We start from the raw sequence: 17502 nt of genomic DNA, 5'->3' as shown, positions 1-17502 counted from the left end.
TAATCATAATATCTCAGTTTGATACATTAGGAGCTCAAATCGAATTTTGATTCAACTTCCCGAGTTCATCGCAAGTTAGAGTATTGAAAAAAAGAAAGATTTGATAATAATTTTATAAAAATTACATCATAGGTATTCTAGACAAATGTCTATCCCATTTGTCAGAACATTTGTGGATTGAAATAAATGATAACATGGGGATAGATCATCGATAATTTATGGATGATCTATAAAATCGTGTATCAAATTATTAATTATACTATAATTTAATCTAATACGAGAATTGATAATTGTCATGTATGACTAAATGGGCCTCTTTGCTAGTATCAAATTAACATCATCATAAGATAATTATTCGACTAACATGTAATAAGACGTGTAATAAAACATGACATTGAATTACCAATGTATCAAAACTCTTTTGTCACTTGTGTATCAAACAATCATATTACAAGAACATTAGTCACAAACTATATTTTTCAACGAAAGATAGACGAAACTTAAATTTATGGTATTAGCAACTGTAACAACAACAACTATATATGCTTGAGACACATATATAGCTTATAACCCAAATGTATAATTCTAACCTAACAGCAAAAATAAAATTATTCTAAAAATAAAAAATAGTTATACGATTAAAGTGATCACAACATCCGAGTTGTGTTTCCAATTGGAAACACAAATGTTCGTTGTGTTCCCAGTTATATCCTCTGGGTTGGCACCATAATGATGATTCTTCTCTTGTCACTTAGATGTCTGCATCATGTCCTTCATTTGGGCTAGTTTAATTTGTCACCCCAATTTGTTCTTATACAAGTATGCTTTTGTGTCGGTGACTATATCACACGTTTCAAGCTAATTATCAGGTCTTGAGAAAGATGTCTCTGTTTCATTGACTCCTCTTTTCTTTTTTCCCTTCATCTTTTTTGTCCTTTTCTTCATGTATAATTTCATACCTTTTGTAATGATAGAATGCCCTTTGGGCTTCTTCCTAGAAAAAGATGAGCATAATGCAATTAAGATGAGATCATTCATGACGTGTTCTTGCGGCACTTCAGTAGATCATTCATTAATGAGACCAAAGCGTTGGGACTGAAATCCGTATATCTGAGCTCGTACATTATATTTTCCGTAGTATACTCATGGAATAAATGACCTCAATTTGGTAAAACAAATAAAAGAAGAGGAAAACACTTCTCCAGATCGAGTTGGCTAACTGTGCTTGTCGTTGATTCCCTGACTTGGGCCAGAAGGCGCCGGCGGCATCTTTCCTCTGGCTAAGAGGTTGCACAGCAGCGGCGCCGTCTGCTTCCGGACGACGAGATTCTGCTTCGACAACGTTAATGGCGGTGAGTTCACTGCCGTACCGAAGCTGCACAGAGAACCATCAACTGGGTTAATTGAATCCACCAGCGGTGGAATCCTTTGACCCCCTCTCGGGAGAGCCACGTTTATGCTTGGGTCAATTGCTTGGAGGTCGGTGTCAAACCATCCATTCAAGGGCCTGGAAATGGAGAATTGTGGTGCGATTGAAAAGAGCAGCAGCAAGAAGATGAGTTGAGACTTTCCCACCATCGCCATTTGCATATTAGCGGACTTCTTTGGAGGCTAATGCAGAGGAGAACAGAGAGCAAGCTGAGCAGAGTAGAGCGAGCAAACTAAGAGAAGGATTTGAGGGTTTATAGTGGAGGAGGAGGAGAGGAGTTGACCTGTTCAAGAGCTTTGACTTAGACCACACGGATCTTTAATCAATCTTGTACACGCGAGATTTGGAGCACGCGGTGCCGGCGAATAGGAAAACGATTACGGCAGAAATCTAATGCTGTCAGACTGGGATTTGCGAGCAAAACCGCGTCAAAGCATCTCCACAACCGTGTACTATAGTAGCTGTTCTCCTTCGTACGTACTTCCGCTGTTACCTAACGTGGCGTCAGGCGTTAAATCCCCAACTATCGCTCATGACTTTTCAGTGTCTACAGTGATCTGAGCGACTTGTCTCTTTGTAATCAGTGCCTTGGGAGTCATTGCACGGCAACTTATAGCAGATCTGAGGTGGAGAATTATGGGCAAGGGAATCTAACAAAGACTCCCAAGGCTTTTCACAGCCAGACACAGTACCACCACTACAACCTGAGATTTTTTGCTCTCCACACGGCCACAGTCGAGCCCTCCTCTTCCTCTGGTTTCACCAGGTTAAACACGACGCCACGTCCCCTTGCACCCACCACATAAAACTGGCAGTGGCTCTGCTGCGTCCGACAAATGGCTCATGGGTCTCATAAATATGAGAGGCTGCCTCATGCTCCTCTCTTGAAATAACGGAAGGGTTTCAGTGCCATGGAGATGCGCGCTCTTCCGTTGTCCTCATCACACAACTGTTGCCCTCCGACCCTTGGATCCTGCAACAGCAGATGTGCTCCAAGGCCCAGTGCTTGCTCCGTCAGGCCAGGAAGAGTGTGGGCTATGACGGAGGAAAAGAAGAGCGGGGAGGAAGGAGCGACGAAAAAGAGCAAGCAGTCCTTGTTTGGAAGCATCACCGAAGCCCTCGACTTCTCCCAGGTGAGGTCCTCTCAGGATGCCGTGCTCATAGAGGACGCGAGGGAGATCACCAGATCGGGGAAGAAGATGACTAGAGAACAGGTACGTACTGTAACACCATCATCTGTGACTTGACATGATCTAAACATCTCTAGTAACTCTTCCCTTCATGATTCTGGTGCAGTATGGTGCGCTTCGGAGGAAGATTGGAGGCACCTACAAGGATTTCTTCAAGTCCTACGTAGATGGTACTTTAAATACTAAAAGATTCCTCCTTTTTGCTGATCAATATAGAAATGCTGACTTGGTTTGATTCTGTGTGTAGTTGACGGGCAATACGTGGAGGAAGGTTGGGTGGACAAGACCTGCAAGGTATGCAAGAAGGACACGAAAGGGGAACCAAGGCAGGTCGACAAACTCGGAAGATATGTTCATGTGGCATGCTTAGAGAAACCAAATACCGGCAATTTTTTCTCCAGGCTCTTCTCCGGATGACTAGCCCTTTCTTTACGTCTTCTCAGTGTGCCAATACGTATACACAGTATCCATAGTACCAATGTAACAGAAGTAAATTATTTTTGTATACATTGATGTCCTCTTTGATTAGCTTCTTTCCGACGTGCCACAGTAATTATACTGTCATAGAGTGACAATGTGAAGATATAGCCCAAGCAAGTTGTGTGGTTCTGACAACTCATTTAGAACGATAGCCATCGTTGTTTGGGACATGGGAAGACTACTACAACGGGTAAAGCGTTGAATCCCTAAGTACAGTGGCCAAAAGGGGACGGATCGACGATGGATGTGAACGAAGACACGAAGCAGAGAGAAGGCAAGCAAGAAATGGGAGACAAACAGCCTTGGGATTCCTGACTCAATCTGTCACACTACACTGATCACTGCGTCTCATCCTCCCGTCCTTCCTCACTTACCTTCCCAATGAACTATGTATTCCTTCAAATGACCGCTGAGACCCTCTTCAGTATTTTCTTCAGCGCCCAGAAGATTAATCTCTAATACTCGTTTGGTTGGATTGTCCTTTTCATATAATATCATAATTGGTGGACGTCTACTTCCTGCAATAGTGTTCTAAGCTTTCGTGAGGCCATTAGGTGCTACCGCAACTGTGCGGTCCTCGACACCTCAGATCGGAAGGATATAAATCATATTCCAATGAATCTAGATCTTTATCTCGTCCTCATTTTGGTGTCTGGACATCGTTGTTACAAGGCCAAACCTGTCATTACAAAGAAAGCTTGCAGGGGTCGTGAAAGCGAGAGTTCGATGACCCATAATAAGATGCCTCACCCCGCTTTCCGAGAAAGACAAGAGAGAGAGCAAACGGTAGTAGTAGGAGCAGTCTGCAAGCGTTCGAAAGAAGGCAGAGTAAGAGGAGTTGAAAAGGGTGCTCCCACGAATAATATCATTAAATTCCACAGCTTGTCTCGTCCAGAGGTCGTCTCACAGATCTGGGGCTGCCACAGTAGTAGTGGCAGTAGTACCAGCAAGAGGTAACCGTTTCAGATCTCGGCTTCTCTGATTCTTTCTATCCCATCCTTTGCATCCCTGAGCTCTATGAGAGGGCTGCAATTGATGGAAACGAGAAGAGGGAGGAGAAGACTCGGGTTGCAGCTAAAAGAAGCTGTAGTCTTATGCTGCGGTTTCGTCTGCCTGTTCTCTCTTTGCGCTCTGCTTTCGAGCGTTCCTTTCTGCCAAATCGTCGATGTAGGTAAGTCTCAAGATTCTCTCTGCCGGTGATTGCTTCATCATTTCATGCACGTTGTCATTGTCACAGGTGTTGGAAGCTCAGTCACGGAGCCCTACCCTCAGGTGCTCATCCTAATAACCCCTTCGCTTTTCTTCTCTCATCACTTCCCTGTCGCCATTTCATTAGTCTCCGGAGGCCTGATCCACACCATCTCCAACAATCTCAATAAGAACGACCTCTGGCGGAGCGGAAAACTATCGCACTGTTTCAGCTCCCGCGGTGTAGCTTTGTTTGAGTTGCTCGTGCTAACTTAACCGGGGTGACCGCACTGCAGGCGGCGGCGGCGGCGGCGGAGGCGAGGCGGAGGCAGCTTGTGGGCGGCGAGCCAGGGTCGGCCCCTCCACGGTGTACAGGCAAGTGCGGCGAATGCACCCCGTGCCAACCCGTGCACGTGGCGCTGCCGCCCGGCACTCCAGTGACCACGGAGTATTACCCGGAGGCGTGGCGGTGCAAGTGCGGCGACAGGCTCTACATGCCCTAAGCGCTACCATCTCTTGAGTTCTACGCCATCCAAGGAATAGTGCCATCGAAGACCACTCACCTATCTCCGCATTGTTGACATCGATCGCTGTCGTGTACTGATTCCAACTCCTTACGGAATAGGACGAGGTGAGTAAGTTACATGTTTCTTTCATGGAGTAGTCGTAGGTGAGCACTCATATCCACCGGTGCTTACTCAGCCCATCATCAACAAGGGAGGGAAGTCTGGATGTGGAAAGATACTGTGGTGGGGGAGCCTTATATTTACACCCTTTTAGATTCCAATTTCGTTATACGCAACCAATACGTATTTTATACATACAAAGCCTCAACTTCTCGTAAGATAAACCAAGTAGAAGGGAACAGAGGAGGATGAAAACGGCAGCCGCTGCTACCGTTCTTCCCATAGCATATAAAATATCATCTCATAGCTAATTAATTAAGCCAAGGTGGTGGCGTCACACTCTCGACATCATCCGTTGCAGCTTTGTCTTTGGCGTCGAAGTAGTGCAGCAGCGCCGCTCCCGAGAGCACCGCCAGCGTCAGCGCCTGCGCGTGCATCCTGTGGCCCGAACGCACATTAATCCTCCCCCATCTCATCTACATACCAATGACAACACCACGAACAAATCGGTACCCACCTCGCATGTATAAGCCGAAGGCTCGTCTTCACCGTCGGCGACCTCTTGTGTGCGACTGCCAGCGACGTTCCCAGCGCAGAAGCCCACACAGCACCTACGCAAAACACAGAGGACACTCGACTCAGCAGCAGGATACCGGAGAACGAGGTACTATTTGGTGAGCTTGAAATCTTACCGATGCTCGTGAGCTTGTGCTCGGCTACCCATGACTGCAGGGAGCTCATGTCCTCCTCACCGATTCAGGTCACTCTCCACACGGAGCTCGATCGAGTTCCGGGAGTGGCAGAGTGACCTCGTCCTCTACTTATAGGGGCTCCGGTGCCCCCTGGTTTTGGAGGAAGCCTCGGAACGGCGACAGAAACCACCGGCTGCCGCCTTTTGTTTAGTTGATGGTAATTGCTCTGCCCAAGGCGTGGGACTGACAATGGTTTGGAGGAAAGAGGAAAGGGAAGAGAGTGGTTGAGTTCAGGTGGGATCATGCCGTTGGTTTTGACGACACTGTGGCTATTGGAGTCCATTCGATGTGAGCAGATGGAATGGGGTTTGGATTAAGACCACAGAGTGGATGAACATGTGGGCTGCGGGCATGGATGGCCGTGGTCTCGGTCAAGTCAGATATGCATACATGGGATTGGTATCACGATTGGTTGTATAATTTCGGGATTTTAATATGTTGGTCCTCTAATTTCTGCAGCTTTGAGATTCGGCTTAGGATCGCGATCATCGTGATGATGCTTGTGGTTTGATCGATCTTGTCATGCCGGCGATTTAGGAGCTGAGCCTCATTCAGTCTTATTGGTTGTCTCTCTTTTATACGGTGTCCGTTCAAATTTAAAAATATATCGGTTCCTTTTATAATTATTTAAACTTTTACCGTTATCCAATCAAAATATTTATCACATTATAAATCTTATATCTATTTTTTTCTATGCACAATTCAAAAGATTTGTGCAATGGTTACATCTACCCTTCCTTTTTCAATGCTTAATAATTGTTGAACACTTGCTGTTCATTTGGGTTTATGATGACATCATAGAGTAAGACCAAATCTTATGTTTATCCTTCCTTATTGGTGTTTAGTAGAAATATTTATGTGAAATTCGTTCTTTATTTTTGACGGGTCTCGTACATTTGAGTTTTATTTTTTTTAATATTTAGTAATTTTCTTATACCCAGAATGCATGAGACAGTAGTACTGATGTTAGTCTTGTTTTTCGAGAAGTATTTTTATTTTTAATTTCTGCTTTCTGAAACATGGATATATTTATGGTTGTGCAGGAGAAAATAATCAAAATAGCCATATTCTTATGTGGCATGGGTTGTTTTATAGTTAACGTTCTTCTAGGGTGAAATATCAAATAATCTAAGCCGCATAAAGATAGTCAATTTAGAGATAGAGCTTATTTCGAGATAAGCAAAGGAAATCTATATCCAAATCAAAGATTAGAACGTTTCTCTTGAACGGTTTTCAAGTTATTCTGATAACTTGTGGGAGATGAAAGCAATACTAATATTGTTCCTAAATTTTGCTTTTCTGATAAGTGATGACTCTCCTGCATGGTTTCACTTTCAAAGAGAGTTTCAAAAAACACATATTTTCAACTATGTAAGTGATAAAAAAAATCAAGTAAAAAAATGGACACTTTCAAAAAATGTCATTATGTCAAAACTAAATTGTCAAAGCCCTTTTCATAAGGATACAAGGTGGAATAACAATTCAAACATAATAAACGATTTGAAGATTCAATCAACTATCCACCTCTCAAACAAGGGACAATAAATTGGTCTATAGCTTATATTTACTTATGAATATCTCGTTACTTTCAAGGAGTAAGTCCAAGCAAGTAAACGTCAATGTTAAGCAAATGTCCAAAGAATTAGAGTTGGTAAAAGCCATGCAACATAATGATCACACCAAAATGTTACTGTTTGATCGATAGAATATCATGTGAGAAATACTACATTACATATGATGTGCAGAAAGTACGAGAGAAATTCAATTACCCGAGAAAAGACTTGGTCAAGAAATTTTAAGAAGAAGACCATGAATATTTTAGGATAGATCATGGTAATATAATGGTGGGACTTGCGAGCACTAGTCAAACTTGTGCTTTTGAGGGGAGCATACAAATACATCATGAATAATCCCAAAGGCATGACAATTGCTATCAAATAAATATTCTATGAAGGTGAAACCCAACTTAGATTCAAATAACATTTCCAATACTTCATAAGTACATATTGAAGAATGGATGAAAATAAATAATAAGCTCAATGAAAGGAGTACAATCGAGAAATTTGGGTGAAGCTAATCGAATTAATTAAATTCTCTTCAAACTTTGTATTAAATGGAAGTCCATTCAAAGTACTCAAAAGCTAGCAACCATCAATTGTTCCCCATTTGGTGATCGGCTATGTTGAAGGTGACACATTCACAAAATATCCTTTAATGGAGTTACCTCAAAAATGGTGGATAGCGCAAGTTTACCCGGAAGGATTTAAAGATGTGAAGGGCAAACTTTGCTAGAGAAGTCCTTAAATTCTTCAAGTTCAATAACGTGACACTAATGAAGCTCCAACCAACAAAATTCAAACACTTGCAATGCGACACACCTCGAAGAGGCTTGAACATAAATACAAATGTACATTCTAACTCTATCAACCTTTCTAACTAAATCTGTTTAACGACAAGTTGAAACAAAGCAGGTAAATCAAAGTCAATGACTCATCAATTAAAGAGAGAAGCATATTGCAATGGAAGATGATCGAGTTATGATATTCATATAGGTTTCGACTGTTAGGATTCTGAATGACACTAAGAAGAGTGGTGAATTAGTGCTATCGAAAACTTTTGATGATTTTGAAAAAATTATATTCGATGAAAGTCTATATCGAAAGTGAGCTTGGCTTAGAATAAGTGTAAAGTGGAGTGAGCAATAAAACTAGTAAGCAATAAAAGTAAACAATAAAGGAAAAGAGCACATCAGATTTATAGTGGTTCGATCGTCGTGATCTACGTCTACTCCCGATTCCTCTTCCATTAAGGACACCAACGATCACTAACGGTCTTCTTTCAATGGGCGAAGACCAACTACGCTCTTACAACTCTTTTTCTTTTTTACAGGTTTAGGAGACAACCTTTACAAGTCTCACACCTCTCTTAGAATGATCATAAATCTTAAGAAAGAGGAGGAGGGCACCTATCACATTTTTAAGACATTTATAATTTAAAATATCAAGACTTTTGTTCACTTTTCATTCTTTGTCAAGCAGGAAAGTGTGAGATATTTGTAGGCGCAAAATGACTTCAAAATTAGAGCCAAAAAGTATCACATCATGAGTTTCCGGGGTTCTGACGGTAGTACCGCTAGTACTGGGCGGTACTACCACCTGCTCCCCTAATAACTAGCGGTACTATCACTAGTCTGAGTGGTATGACCGCCTAATAGAGCCTCAGAGACTAGGCTCTGATGGTACTACTACCTGAAAACATGAACTGCCAATGGTACCACCCCCCAATTTAGGCAATACCATTGCCTGAAGTGGCTCTAGGTCACTAAATGGGCCAAACAGTAGGCCCAATTCATCCCTGATTAAGGCTCAATTAGTCTCTATTTGAGTTAGTAGGATTACTCCTAAAACTAACTCAAATTAAAACCTAATTACTGTTAGGATCAAGAGCACTAAGAGGGGGGGGGGGGGGGGGGGGGGGGTGAATTAGTGCAGCAGAAATCTTTCAGCGATTTAAAAACGAAAGCTGCGTTCATCCGATAAAAACGATTTCGATGTAAAAGCTGATTCTAAGATTACTTAAGATTAAGCGCAGTTTACGTCTAAGCACAGTTTACGTCTAAACTGAGTTTGCGTCTAAATATAGTTTGCGTCTAAACGTAGTTTTGCGTCTAAACACAGTTTTACGTCTAAACGCAGTTTTGCGTCTAAACTCAGTTTACGTCTAAACGCAGTTTTATGTCTAAACGCAGTTTGCGTCTAAAAGTAGTTTACGTCTAAAACACAGTTTTATGTCCAAACACAATTTGCGCAGTTTGCGTCTAAACACAGTTTTGCGTCTAAACTCAGTTTACGTCTAAACGTAGTTTTACGTCTAAACGCAGTTTGCGTCTAAACGCAGTTTTACGTCTAAACGTAGTTTTACGTTTAAAAGAAGTTTACGTCTAAAACACAGTTTTATGTTTAAACACAGTTTGCGCAGTTTACGTTTAAACGCAGTTTTACGTCTAAACGTAGTTTGTGTCTAAACGTAGTTTGCATCTAAAACAGTTTCAAAGAGATCTAAACTTAGAAGCTAGTTCATAAAAAGCGCAGAAGATAGTTTTGCAGAATCAAAACACAAACGTAAGCTGATCATACGAAAAACACAGATTTACGTCTGAATGCAGATTCGAAAAGATCAGTACTTAGAACTTGTTCGTAAAGGCGTAGAGAGCAGTAGTTATGTAGGAGGTTTGTAGTAATGATAAGGTACTCGAAATAAAAGCAAACCAGGGATTTAGAGTGGTTCGGTCAGACTTGACCTACTCCACTTTTGGCTTCCTCCTCCGACGAGGTCACCGACGTCAACTAGCTTCCTTCCTTCAATGGGCGAAGGCCAACTGCCCTTTTACAGTTTCACTCCTTTTGATGGGCTCAGGAGACAACCCTTACAGAACCTTTCTCTCCTCACTTTTACAATTCAGAAGCTTAAAGAACAGAAGGAGGAGACTTAAAGGCTTTACAACAATTTTGAGCTCTTAGAATCACAGAAAGAATCAAGATTTCGGTGTAGGTCTATATCTTTTCTGTGCTGAATGGGTGGGGTATTTATAGGACCCAACCCAGTTCAAATTTGGAGCTCAAAACGATCAAATCCCGGAATTCCGGGATTAGGCGGTTGCACCTCCTGACTGGAGAGGTTGCACAGCCTGGTAGAGCTCGGAGATTGAGCCCAGGCGGTTGCACCTCTCTGTCAGGGGCGGTTGCACCGCCTGAGTCTGGCTCGGAGACTGAGCCCCAGGCGGTGCCACCTCTTGATTGAGGCGGTTGCACTTCTCTGCCAGAGCTCGAAGACCGAGCTCAGGCGGTGCTACCTCTCTATCAGGGAGGTTGCACCGCCCAGTCTAGCTCGAAGACTGAGCTCAGGCGGTGCTACCTCTCTGTCAGGGAGGTTGCACCGCCCAGTCTAGCTCGAAGACTGAGCTCAGGTGGTTGCACCTCCTGGCTGGGGCGGTTGCACCGCCCAGTCTCGCTAGGAGACTTAGCTCCATTCGGCTCAATTTCAATCTTTTCAGGGGCCCAATTGCCCCAAGATTAAGCTAATGGGATCACCTCCCATTTTCCAACTTAATCAACGTGCTAACTACGATTAAATCTAAGACAATTTCTGCAGCTTTGCTCCGATGCGTCAATCGCTTCTTCCAGTGAGTTTCCGGCGAACTTCCGTCGATCATCCGATGAACCCTCGGTGATTCTTCTGCGGACTTCCGGCAAACTCCTGGACTTTGCGACGATCCACTTGGCGAGTTCCGATGAGCTTCGCTTGGCAAGTTTCTGGACTTCTTGGATCTGTTCTCGCAGAACCTCCGACGACCGTCCGAACTTCCGTCGAACTCTCGAACTCCCAACGTGATCATGATCTTGACTCCGGTGCAACTCCTGCTGCTTGTCTAACTTTCATCATAGTTAATCCTGCACACTTATCTCAACACATAGATTAGACAACAAATGACAATTGACTTCATCATCAAAATCCGAGATTCAACAATCTCCCCCTTTTTGATGATGACAATCAATTGATAATGGAGTTATCCTTAACTCCCCCTGTCTATATGCCATAGTTGAGATAAGTCAACCTTGAATTCAAGACCTAAGAATTCAAGTGACGTATTGATAAGTTAGATCAGTTAAACTTATCAATACTCCCATCATGATACCCATCATGATGTATCTCTTCAAGAATGATGTCAAGGCTTGACATACATCATCAAGTTTGTATGATTGTGTTTATAACTATTCATCATGTAGTTTGAACATTATCATATAAAGCTGTGAAGCACTATTACATGATGCACACATTTGAAATATTCTAGCAAGTTTTGCATTTTCTTCACATGATAAGATATCAACTCAGAGCATAATGCAAACTTTAGCACATATTCATATATCGTTTGAACATTATCATATAAAGCTGTGAAGCACTATTACATGATGCACACATTTGAAATATTCTAGCAAGTTTTGCATTTTCTTCACATGATAAGATATCAACTCAGGGCATAATGCAAACTTTAGCACATGTTCATATATCTCTTGGTGATGCAAGGATGGCATAATCATAGTAGTGTTTATAGCATCACTCATAGTATTTCTAATCATGGCAGTGTTTATCAATTCATATATCTCCCCCTTTGTCATCAACAAAAAGCGTAGTAATTATGATACCAGGAAAATAATTTATAGAGGAATTTTACATAGATTGCTTTAAATACGTCTTCCCCTTTTTGTTATAATCCATTGTCTATGTAAAGATTTTGCATGATGGAATACATACACATGAATCACTTCATCAAATCTATTTCAGAAACTTATTTTTCATGAAAGTGTACGAGAAAATCTGTTTTATAGCATTCGAACAAATAAGATGCATTTGGACAAGATTTTGTTACAGATTTTTACATATAAACATGGCAATCAAGTGATCTGATCATTCAATATAGTCCGAAAAATAATTTTAACAAATTTATCTATTCGGACACATCAACATTCCTAATTCTCTTCGAATGAAATCAAAGCACAAGGTTTTCAAAACTTTTAGTTTCAAAGCACAACATTCTTAATTTGGACACATCACATACCAAACAGTAATGATACCATAAAAATCTGAGATAACTTTTACCACAAGGCGCAAGATATATGTTTACCACGATAGATGTTTACAGCCAACACATCAGAAGTTTACAACAACAACAGGTGTTCAAAAAGTTCATTGATGAGGTGGAAAATTAAAGTGCCTAAACAAGGAGTCAAATTGACTATGAATTTGCTGCAGCTCAGATAGGATTTGATCTTGTCGTTATTCAATTCGTTCTTGTCTCTGTTCGAATCGATCCATTCGAATCCCAATTTCTTCGATGGATGTATGAGTTTGCTCAACTGGATGTATTTCCTCAAAGGGAAGGGTCGGAGAAGATTGGGTACCCCTAAATACTGGTGTTTCCGGTTCAGGTTCAGGTTGAGGGTGATCAGTCCTTCTAGGGATTCTAACCCAGTTACCGTTTCTATAGTAACATCTTAGTCGGTGAAGTAGATTTTTGTTTATTATGCTGAATCTATCTACTTTCATTACTTCTTCTTCTGGTGGTATTAGAATGTCGTAAGCTTTCATTATTCTTATGATTATACCACCATATGGGAGCATCATATCTTTCTTAGATAATTCTAACATGTTTTGTTGAATAAGATAACCAAGACAGATGTCATGTCCCTTCATGATTAAGTACATAGTTCCTAATTCTAATTGACTTATTTCATCATGATGGTATTGTTTAGGAAGAATTATACTAGTCATGATATGATGAAGTATCTTAGTGTTCAAAGGCAGTAGATGTTCATAACTTTTAGGAATCAATGCTATGTTAGGATTGGCAAAGATTGTTCCTAAGGCTTCAACATAGGATGTTCCAATACTTTCATCATCCCATGATCCTCTAAAGTAAAGTCCTATGCTTTTCATGGGAATGCCTATCATATCACAAATGAACCTATCAGTGATTGAGATGTGTTGTCCTAAAAGATAGGTGGACATCCTTTCTTCATCATCTATTTGTATGTTATTGTAAAATAATCTAACTAGCCTAGGATAGATGGGTTCGTTAATCTGCAAGATTGGAAGTAGATCTAGGTTTGCAAACCATTGGATAGTCTCTAAGTCTCTTAGTTCATTTAGATCTACATATTTTCCATCATGTTGCATAGAATTTGTCATGGTTCCTTTAGGAACCCAAATCAATTTGTTTGGTCTAATTTTCCTGAATGGACAATAATGCGTCCTGTGTCCAAACTTGCAACAAAAGTTGCATTTGCTTTGATGTCTAACATGTAAGATGGGGCCTTTTACGAAGGTAGTTGGATTTTGGTGAGGACTCCTCACAAATCTAATCCCACTTCTTTTGGGAACATGACCCTTGTTTGTAAGGATCATGTTTAATGACTTGCTACCAACTTCGAATTTCTTCAAGGTGTCCTTAAGTAGCAAGTTTTCTTTTTGAAGAGTTTCTAGACCAAGGCATTTTATGCATGAGTTTAAACTATCACTATGTTCAACATTTAACTTATCAAACTTGTAAATAAGACTATCATACTCCTTTTTTAGCAATTTGTATTTACCACTAATAGTCTTACACTTATCAAACAATTCATGGAAAGCATTTAATAATTCATCGAATGATAAATCTGCATCTAATGAATTTGTTACCTCGTCTTCGATGGCCATTAGGGCGTAATGAGCAACTTGCTCGGTGTTGGTCTCCTCTTCTTCGGACGCGCTCGAGTCGTCCCATGTTGCTTGAAGCGCCTTCTTCTTTGATGTTCTTCTTTTGACTTGGGGACAATCACTCTTGTAGTGTCCCGGCTTTTTGCATTCATAGCAGATCACTTGGTCCTTCTTGGGTTCAAGTTTATTTTTTGCGTCATTCTTAAACTTGTTTCTTTTAAAGAACTTTTTAAACTTTCTTGTTAAAAGTGCCAAGTCATCATCATAGTCCTCATCACTTGAGTTTTCTCTCAAGTGGCATTCAGAAGTTTTGAGTTCCATATCCTTCCTGTTCTTTGGAAGGATGTCTTCTTGCTCTTCATGAGCTTTACAAGTCATTTCGTAGGTCATTAATGACCCGATTAGTTCTTCAAGAGGGAAGTTGCGCAGATCTTTTGCCTCTTGAATAACAGTGACTTTAGGATCCCAATTCTTAGGAAGGGATCTTAGTATCTTATTTATGAGTTCAAAATCCGAAAAACTTTTTCCGAGTCCTTTCAGACCGTTGACGACATCCGTGAAACGGGTAAACATGTTGCCAATGGTTTCACTCGGTTTCATTCGGAAAAGTTCAAAAGAATGCAACAATAGATTGATTTTTGACTCTTTCACTCTACTTGTGCCCTCGTGGGTCACTTCAAGTGTGTGCCAAATATCAAATGCAGTTTCGCAAGTTGAAACACGATTAAACTCGTTTTTATCAAGTGCGCAAAATAAGGCATTCATAGCCTTTGCATTAAGAGCAAAAGCCTTTTTTTCTAGTTCATTCCAATCGATCATTGGAAGAGAAGACTTTGAAAATCCGTTTTCAACAAGGTTCCACAGTTCAAAATCTATAGAAATAAGAAAGATCCTCATTCGGGTCTTCCAGTAGGTGTAGTCCGTCCCACTGAACATGGGTGGACGTGTAATAGAATGCCCCTCTTGGTTTCCGGCGTATGCCATCTCTCTTGGGATTTAATCTGTTAGAGAGTTAACCTTGCTCTGATACCAATTGTTAGGATCAAGAGCACTAAGAGGGGGGGGGGGGGTGAATTAGTGCAGCGGAAATCTTTCAGCGATTTAAAAACGAAAGCTGCGTTCGTCCGATAAAAACGATTTCGATGTAAAAGCCGATTCTAAGATTACTTAAGATTAAGCACAGTTTACGTCTAAGCACAGTTTACGTCTAAACTGAGTTTGCGTCTAAATACAGTTTGCATCAAAACATAGTTTTGCGTCTAAACACAGTTTTACGTCTAAACGTAGTTTTGCGTCTAAACTCAGTTTACGTCTAAACGCAGTTTTACGTCTAAACGCAGTTTGCGTCTAAAAGTAGTTTACGTCTAAAACACAGTTTTATGTCCAAACACAGTTTGCGCAGTTTACGTCTAAACACAGTTTTGCGTCTAAACTCAGTTTACGTCTAAACACAATTTTACGTCTAAACGCAGTTTGCGTCTAAAGGCAGTTTTACGTCTAAACGTAGTTTTACGTTTAAAAGAAGTTTACGTCTAAAACACAGTTTTATGTTTAAACACAGTTTGCGCAGTTTACGTTTAAACGCAGTTTTACGTCTAAACGTAGTTTGCGTCTAAACGCATTTTTACGTCTAAACGTAGTTTGCGTCTAAAACAGTTTCAAAGAGATCTAAACTTAGAAGCTAGTTCATAAAAAGCACAGAAGACAGTTTTGTAGAATCAAAACACAAACGTAAGCTGATCATACGAAAAACACAGATTTACGTCTGAATGCAGATTCGAAAAGATCAGTACTTAGAACTTGTTCGTAAAGGCGCAGAGAGCAGTAGTTATGTAGGAGGCTTGCAGTAATAATAAGGTACTCGAAATAAAAGCAAACCAGAGATTTAGAGTGGTTCGGTCAGTCTTGACCTACTCCACTTTTGGCTTCCTCCTCCGACGAGGTCACCGACGTCAACTAGCTGCCTTCCTTCAATGGGCGTAGGCCAACTGCCCTTTTACAGTTTCACTCCTTTTGATGGGCTCAGGAGACAACCCTTACAGAACCTTTCTCTCCTCACTTTTACAATTCAGAAGCTTAAAGAACAGAAGGAGGAGACTTAAAGGCTTTACAACAATTTTGAGCTCTTAGAATCACAGAAAGAATCAAGATTTCGGTGTAGGTCTATATCTTTTCTGTGCTGAATGGGTGGGGTATTTATAGGCCCCAACCCAGTTCAAATTTGGAGCTCAAAATGATCAAATCCCGGAATTCCGGGATCAGGCGGTTGCACCTCCTGACTGGAGAGGTTGCACCGCCTGGCAGAGCTCGGAGATTGAGCCCAGGCGGTTGCACCTCTCTGTCAGGGGCGAACTTCCATCGATCATCAGATGAACCCTCAGTGATTCTTCTGCGGACTTCCGGCAAACTCCTGGACTTTGCGACGATCCACTTGGCGAGTTCCGACGAGCTTCGCTTGGCAAGCTTCTGGACTTCTCGGATCTGTTCTCGCAGAACCTCTGACGACCGTCCGAACTTCCGTCGAACTCTCGAACTCCCAACGTGAGCATGATCTTGACTCCGGCGCAACTCCTGCTGCTTGTCTAACTTTCATCGTAGTTAATCCTGCACACTTATCTCAACACATAGATTAGACAACAAATGACTATTGACTTTATCATCAAAATCCGAGATTCAACAATTATAATAATAAAGATTTAAATAATTACAAGACAGTAAATCTAAGTTGTTTGACTTGTCATTTGTTCATCCAAGCTCTCAGTGAACTTCCGACGAACTTCTGGCGTATCGTCCGAACCTTTGGCGTATCACCCAATCGATTGGCATGTTGACTCCCACAACGTCCGATTCTTCCAGCCCGATGCCCGATCTCTTACTCTGGCTCAACTTTTGTTTCTTTTCTTTTAATTATTTTATTTTTTCATGATCGAAGTTAGTCATGCATCACTTTTCTCAAACGGTACATTAGATTGTAAACTCATCAATTGATTTCATCATCAAAATCCAAGATTCAACAATCTCCTCCTTTTTTATGATGACAACCAATTGATGATAGAGTTTAAACTAAACTCCCCCTATCTATATGCTATATTGAAAGAAACTTTGAATTTCATAAAATGATAACTTTAGAATTCAAGTCGAAATAATTTTAATTATTTTCTTTACAAAGATCATCATTTCATACTTCATATGCATAGTATCAAGATAATATCAAAAGTATTATATGCATATCATTGCATTCATCATAATATCATCAAGAAGTGCATCATAATATCAACGAGTGCAAAACATTAAAAAATACATTATAACATCAAAGAGTGCAAGACAAAGAACACGTCAAGAAACCATCGACTTCTCCCCCTTTGTCATCAATAAAAAGGAGGAATATATAAGCTACTAAGGTGCTGGTAATCCAAAATACCTAAATAGAGTATTAAAATGAGCATGAATATGCTATATCTCAGTTAAAATTTGATTCTGATGATGTTCAATTCGATCTAGTCGAGTTGCTATGGAATTAGTAGATGAGGAGGGTGCTGGATCTGTTGAAGGTGCTACCTCAAATGGACTAGTAGGAGATTGAC

At 40.9% G+C, this 17502-nt stretch overlaps 3 protein-coding genes across 3 annotated transcripts; 2 read left to right on the top strand and 1 right to left on the bottom strand.

Moving 5' to 3' along the window:
* The first annotated feature begins 2306 nt into the window (after positions 1–2306).
* LOC135581972 (uncharacterized) lies at positions 2307–3152 on the top strand. Its single transcript, XM_065127801.1, has 3 exons — positions 2307–2643; positions 2726–2789; positions 2867–3152. The coding sequence occupies exons 1-3, from the start codon at positions 2341–2343 to the stop codon at positions 3034–3036; spliced, it is 537 nt and encodes a 178-aa protein (XP_064983873.1). The 5' UTR covers positions 2307–2340; the 3' UTR covers positions 3037–3152.
* A 143-nt stretch (positions 3153–3295) lies between these two features.
* On the top strand, positions 3296–4943 carry LOC135624321 (uncharacterized). Its single transcript, XM_065127802.1, has 3 exons — positions 3296–4270; positions 4337–4371; positions 4584–4943. The coding sequence occupies exons 1-3, from the start codon at positions 4117–4119 to the stop codon at positions 4788–4790; spliced, it is 396 nt and encodes a 131-aa protein (XP_064983874.1). The 5' UTR covers positions 3296–4116; the 3' UTR covers positions 4791–4943.
* A 76-nt stretch (positions 4944–5019) lies between these two features.
* LOC135624322 (uncharacterized) lies at positions 5020–6299 on the bottom strand. Its single transcript, XM_065127803.1, has 3 exons — positions 5606–6299; positions 5431–5524; positions 5020–5351 (listed from the first exon to the last, which is right to left on the bottom strand). Exons 1-3 carry the CDS (start codon positions 5652–5654, stop codon positions 5225–5227), a joined length of 270 nt encoding a protein of 89 aa, XP_064983875.1. The 5' UTR covers positions 5655–6299; the 3' UTR covers positions 5020–5224.
* Between the last annotated feature and the right edge of the window lie 11203 nt (positions 6300–17502).

The sequence above is a fragment of the Musa acuminata genome, chromosome BXJ2-10 (assembly GCF_036884655.1).
Source record: "Musa acuminata AAA Group cultivar baxijiao chromosome BXJ2-10, Cavendish_Baxijiao_AAA, whole genome shotgun sequence".
Lineage (NCBI taxonomy): Eukaryota > Viridiplantae > Streptophyta > Magnoliopsida > Zingiberales > Musaceae > Musa > Musa acuminata.
The sequence above is the reverse complement of the archived record's forward strand: the minus strand, read 5'-3'. Positions and strand labels throughout refer to the sequence as shown.

Bases quoted from the DNA above. Each gene is read 5' to 3' on its own strand.
- LOC135581972 (XM_065127801.1), top strand. From the start codon at position 2,341: ATGGAGATGCGCGCTCTTCCGTTGTCCTCATCACACAACTGTTGCCCT. The intron at 2,644-2,725 runs GTACGTACTGTA...ATTCTGGTGCAG, and splicing joins AGAAGATGACTAGAGAACAG to TATGGTGCGCTTCGGAGGAA. The intron at 2,790-2,866 runs GTACTTTAAATA...TTCTGTGTGTAG, and splicing joins CTTCAAGTCCTACGTAGATG to TTGACGGGCAATACGTGGAG.
- LOC135624321 (XM_065127802.1), top strand. From the start codon at position 4,117: ATGAGAGGGCTGCAATTGATGGAAACGAGAAGAGGGAGGAGAAGACTC. The intron at 4,271-4,336 runs GTAAGTCTCAAG...TCATTGTCACAG, and splicing joins CTGCCAAATCGTCGATGTAG to GTGTTGGAAGCTCAGTCACG. The intron at 4,372-4,583 runs GTGCTCATCCTA...ACCGCACTGCAG, and splicing joins TCACGGAGCCCTACCCTCAG to GCGGCGGCGGCGGCGGCGGA.
- LOC135624322 (XM_065127803.1), bottom strand. From the start codon at position 5,654: ATGAGCTCCCTGCAGTCATGGGTAGCCGAGCACAAGCTCACGAGCATC. The intron at 5,525-5,605 runs GTAAGATTTCAA...TGTTTTGCGTAG, and splicing joins GCACAAGCTCACGAGCATCG to GTGCTGTGTGGGCTTCTGCG. The intron at 5,352-5,430 runs GTGGGTACCGAT...TTCGGGCCACAG, and splicing joins CTTCGGCTTATACATGCGAG to GATGCACGCGCAGGCGCTGA.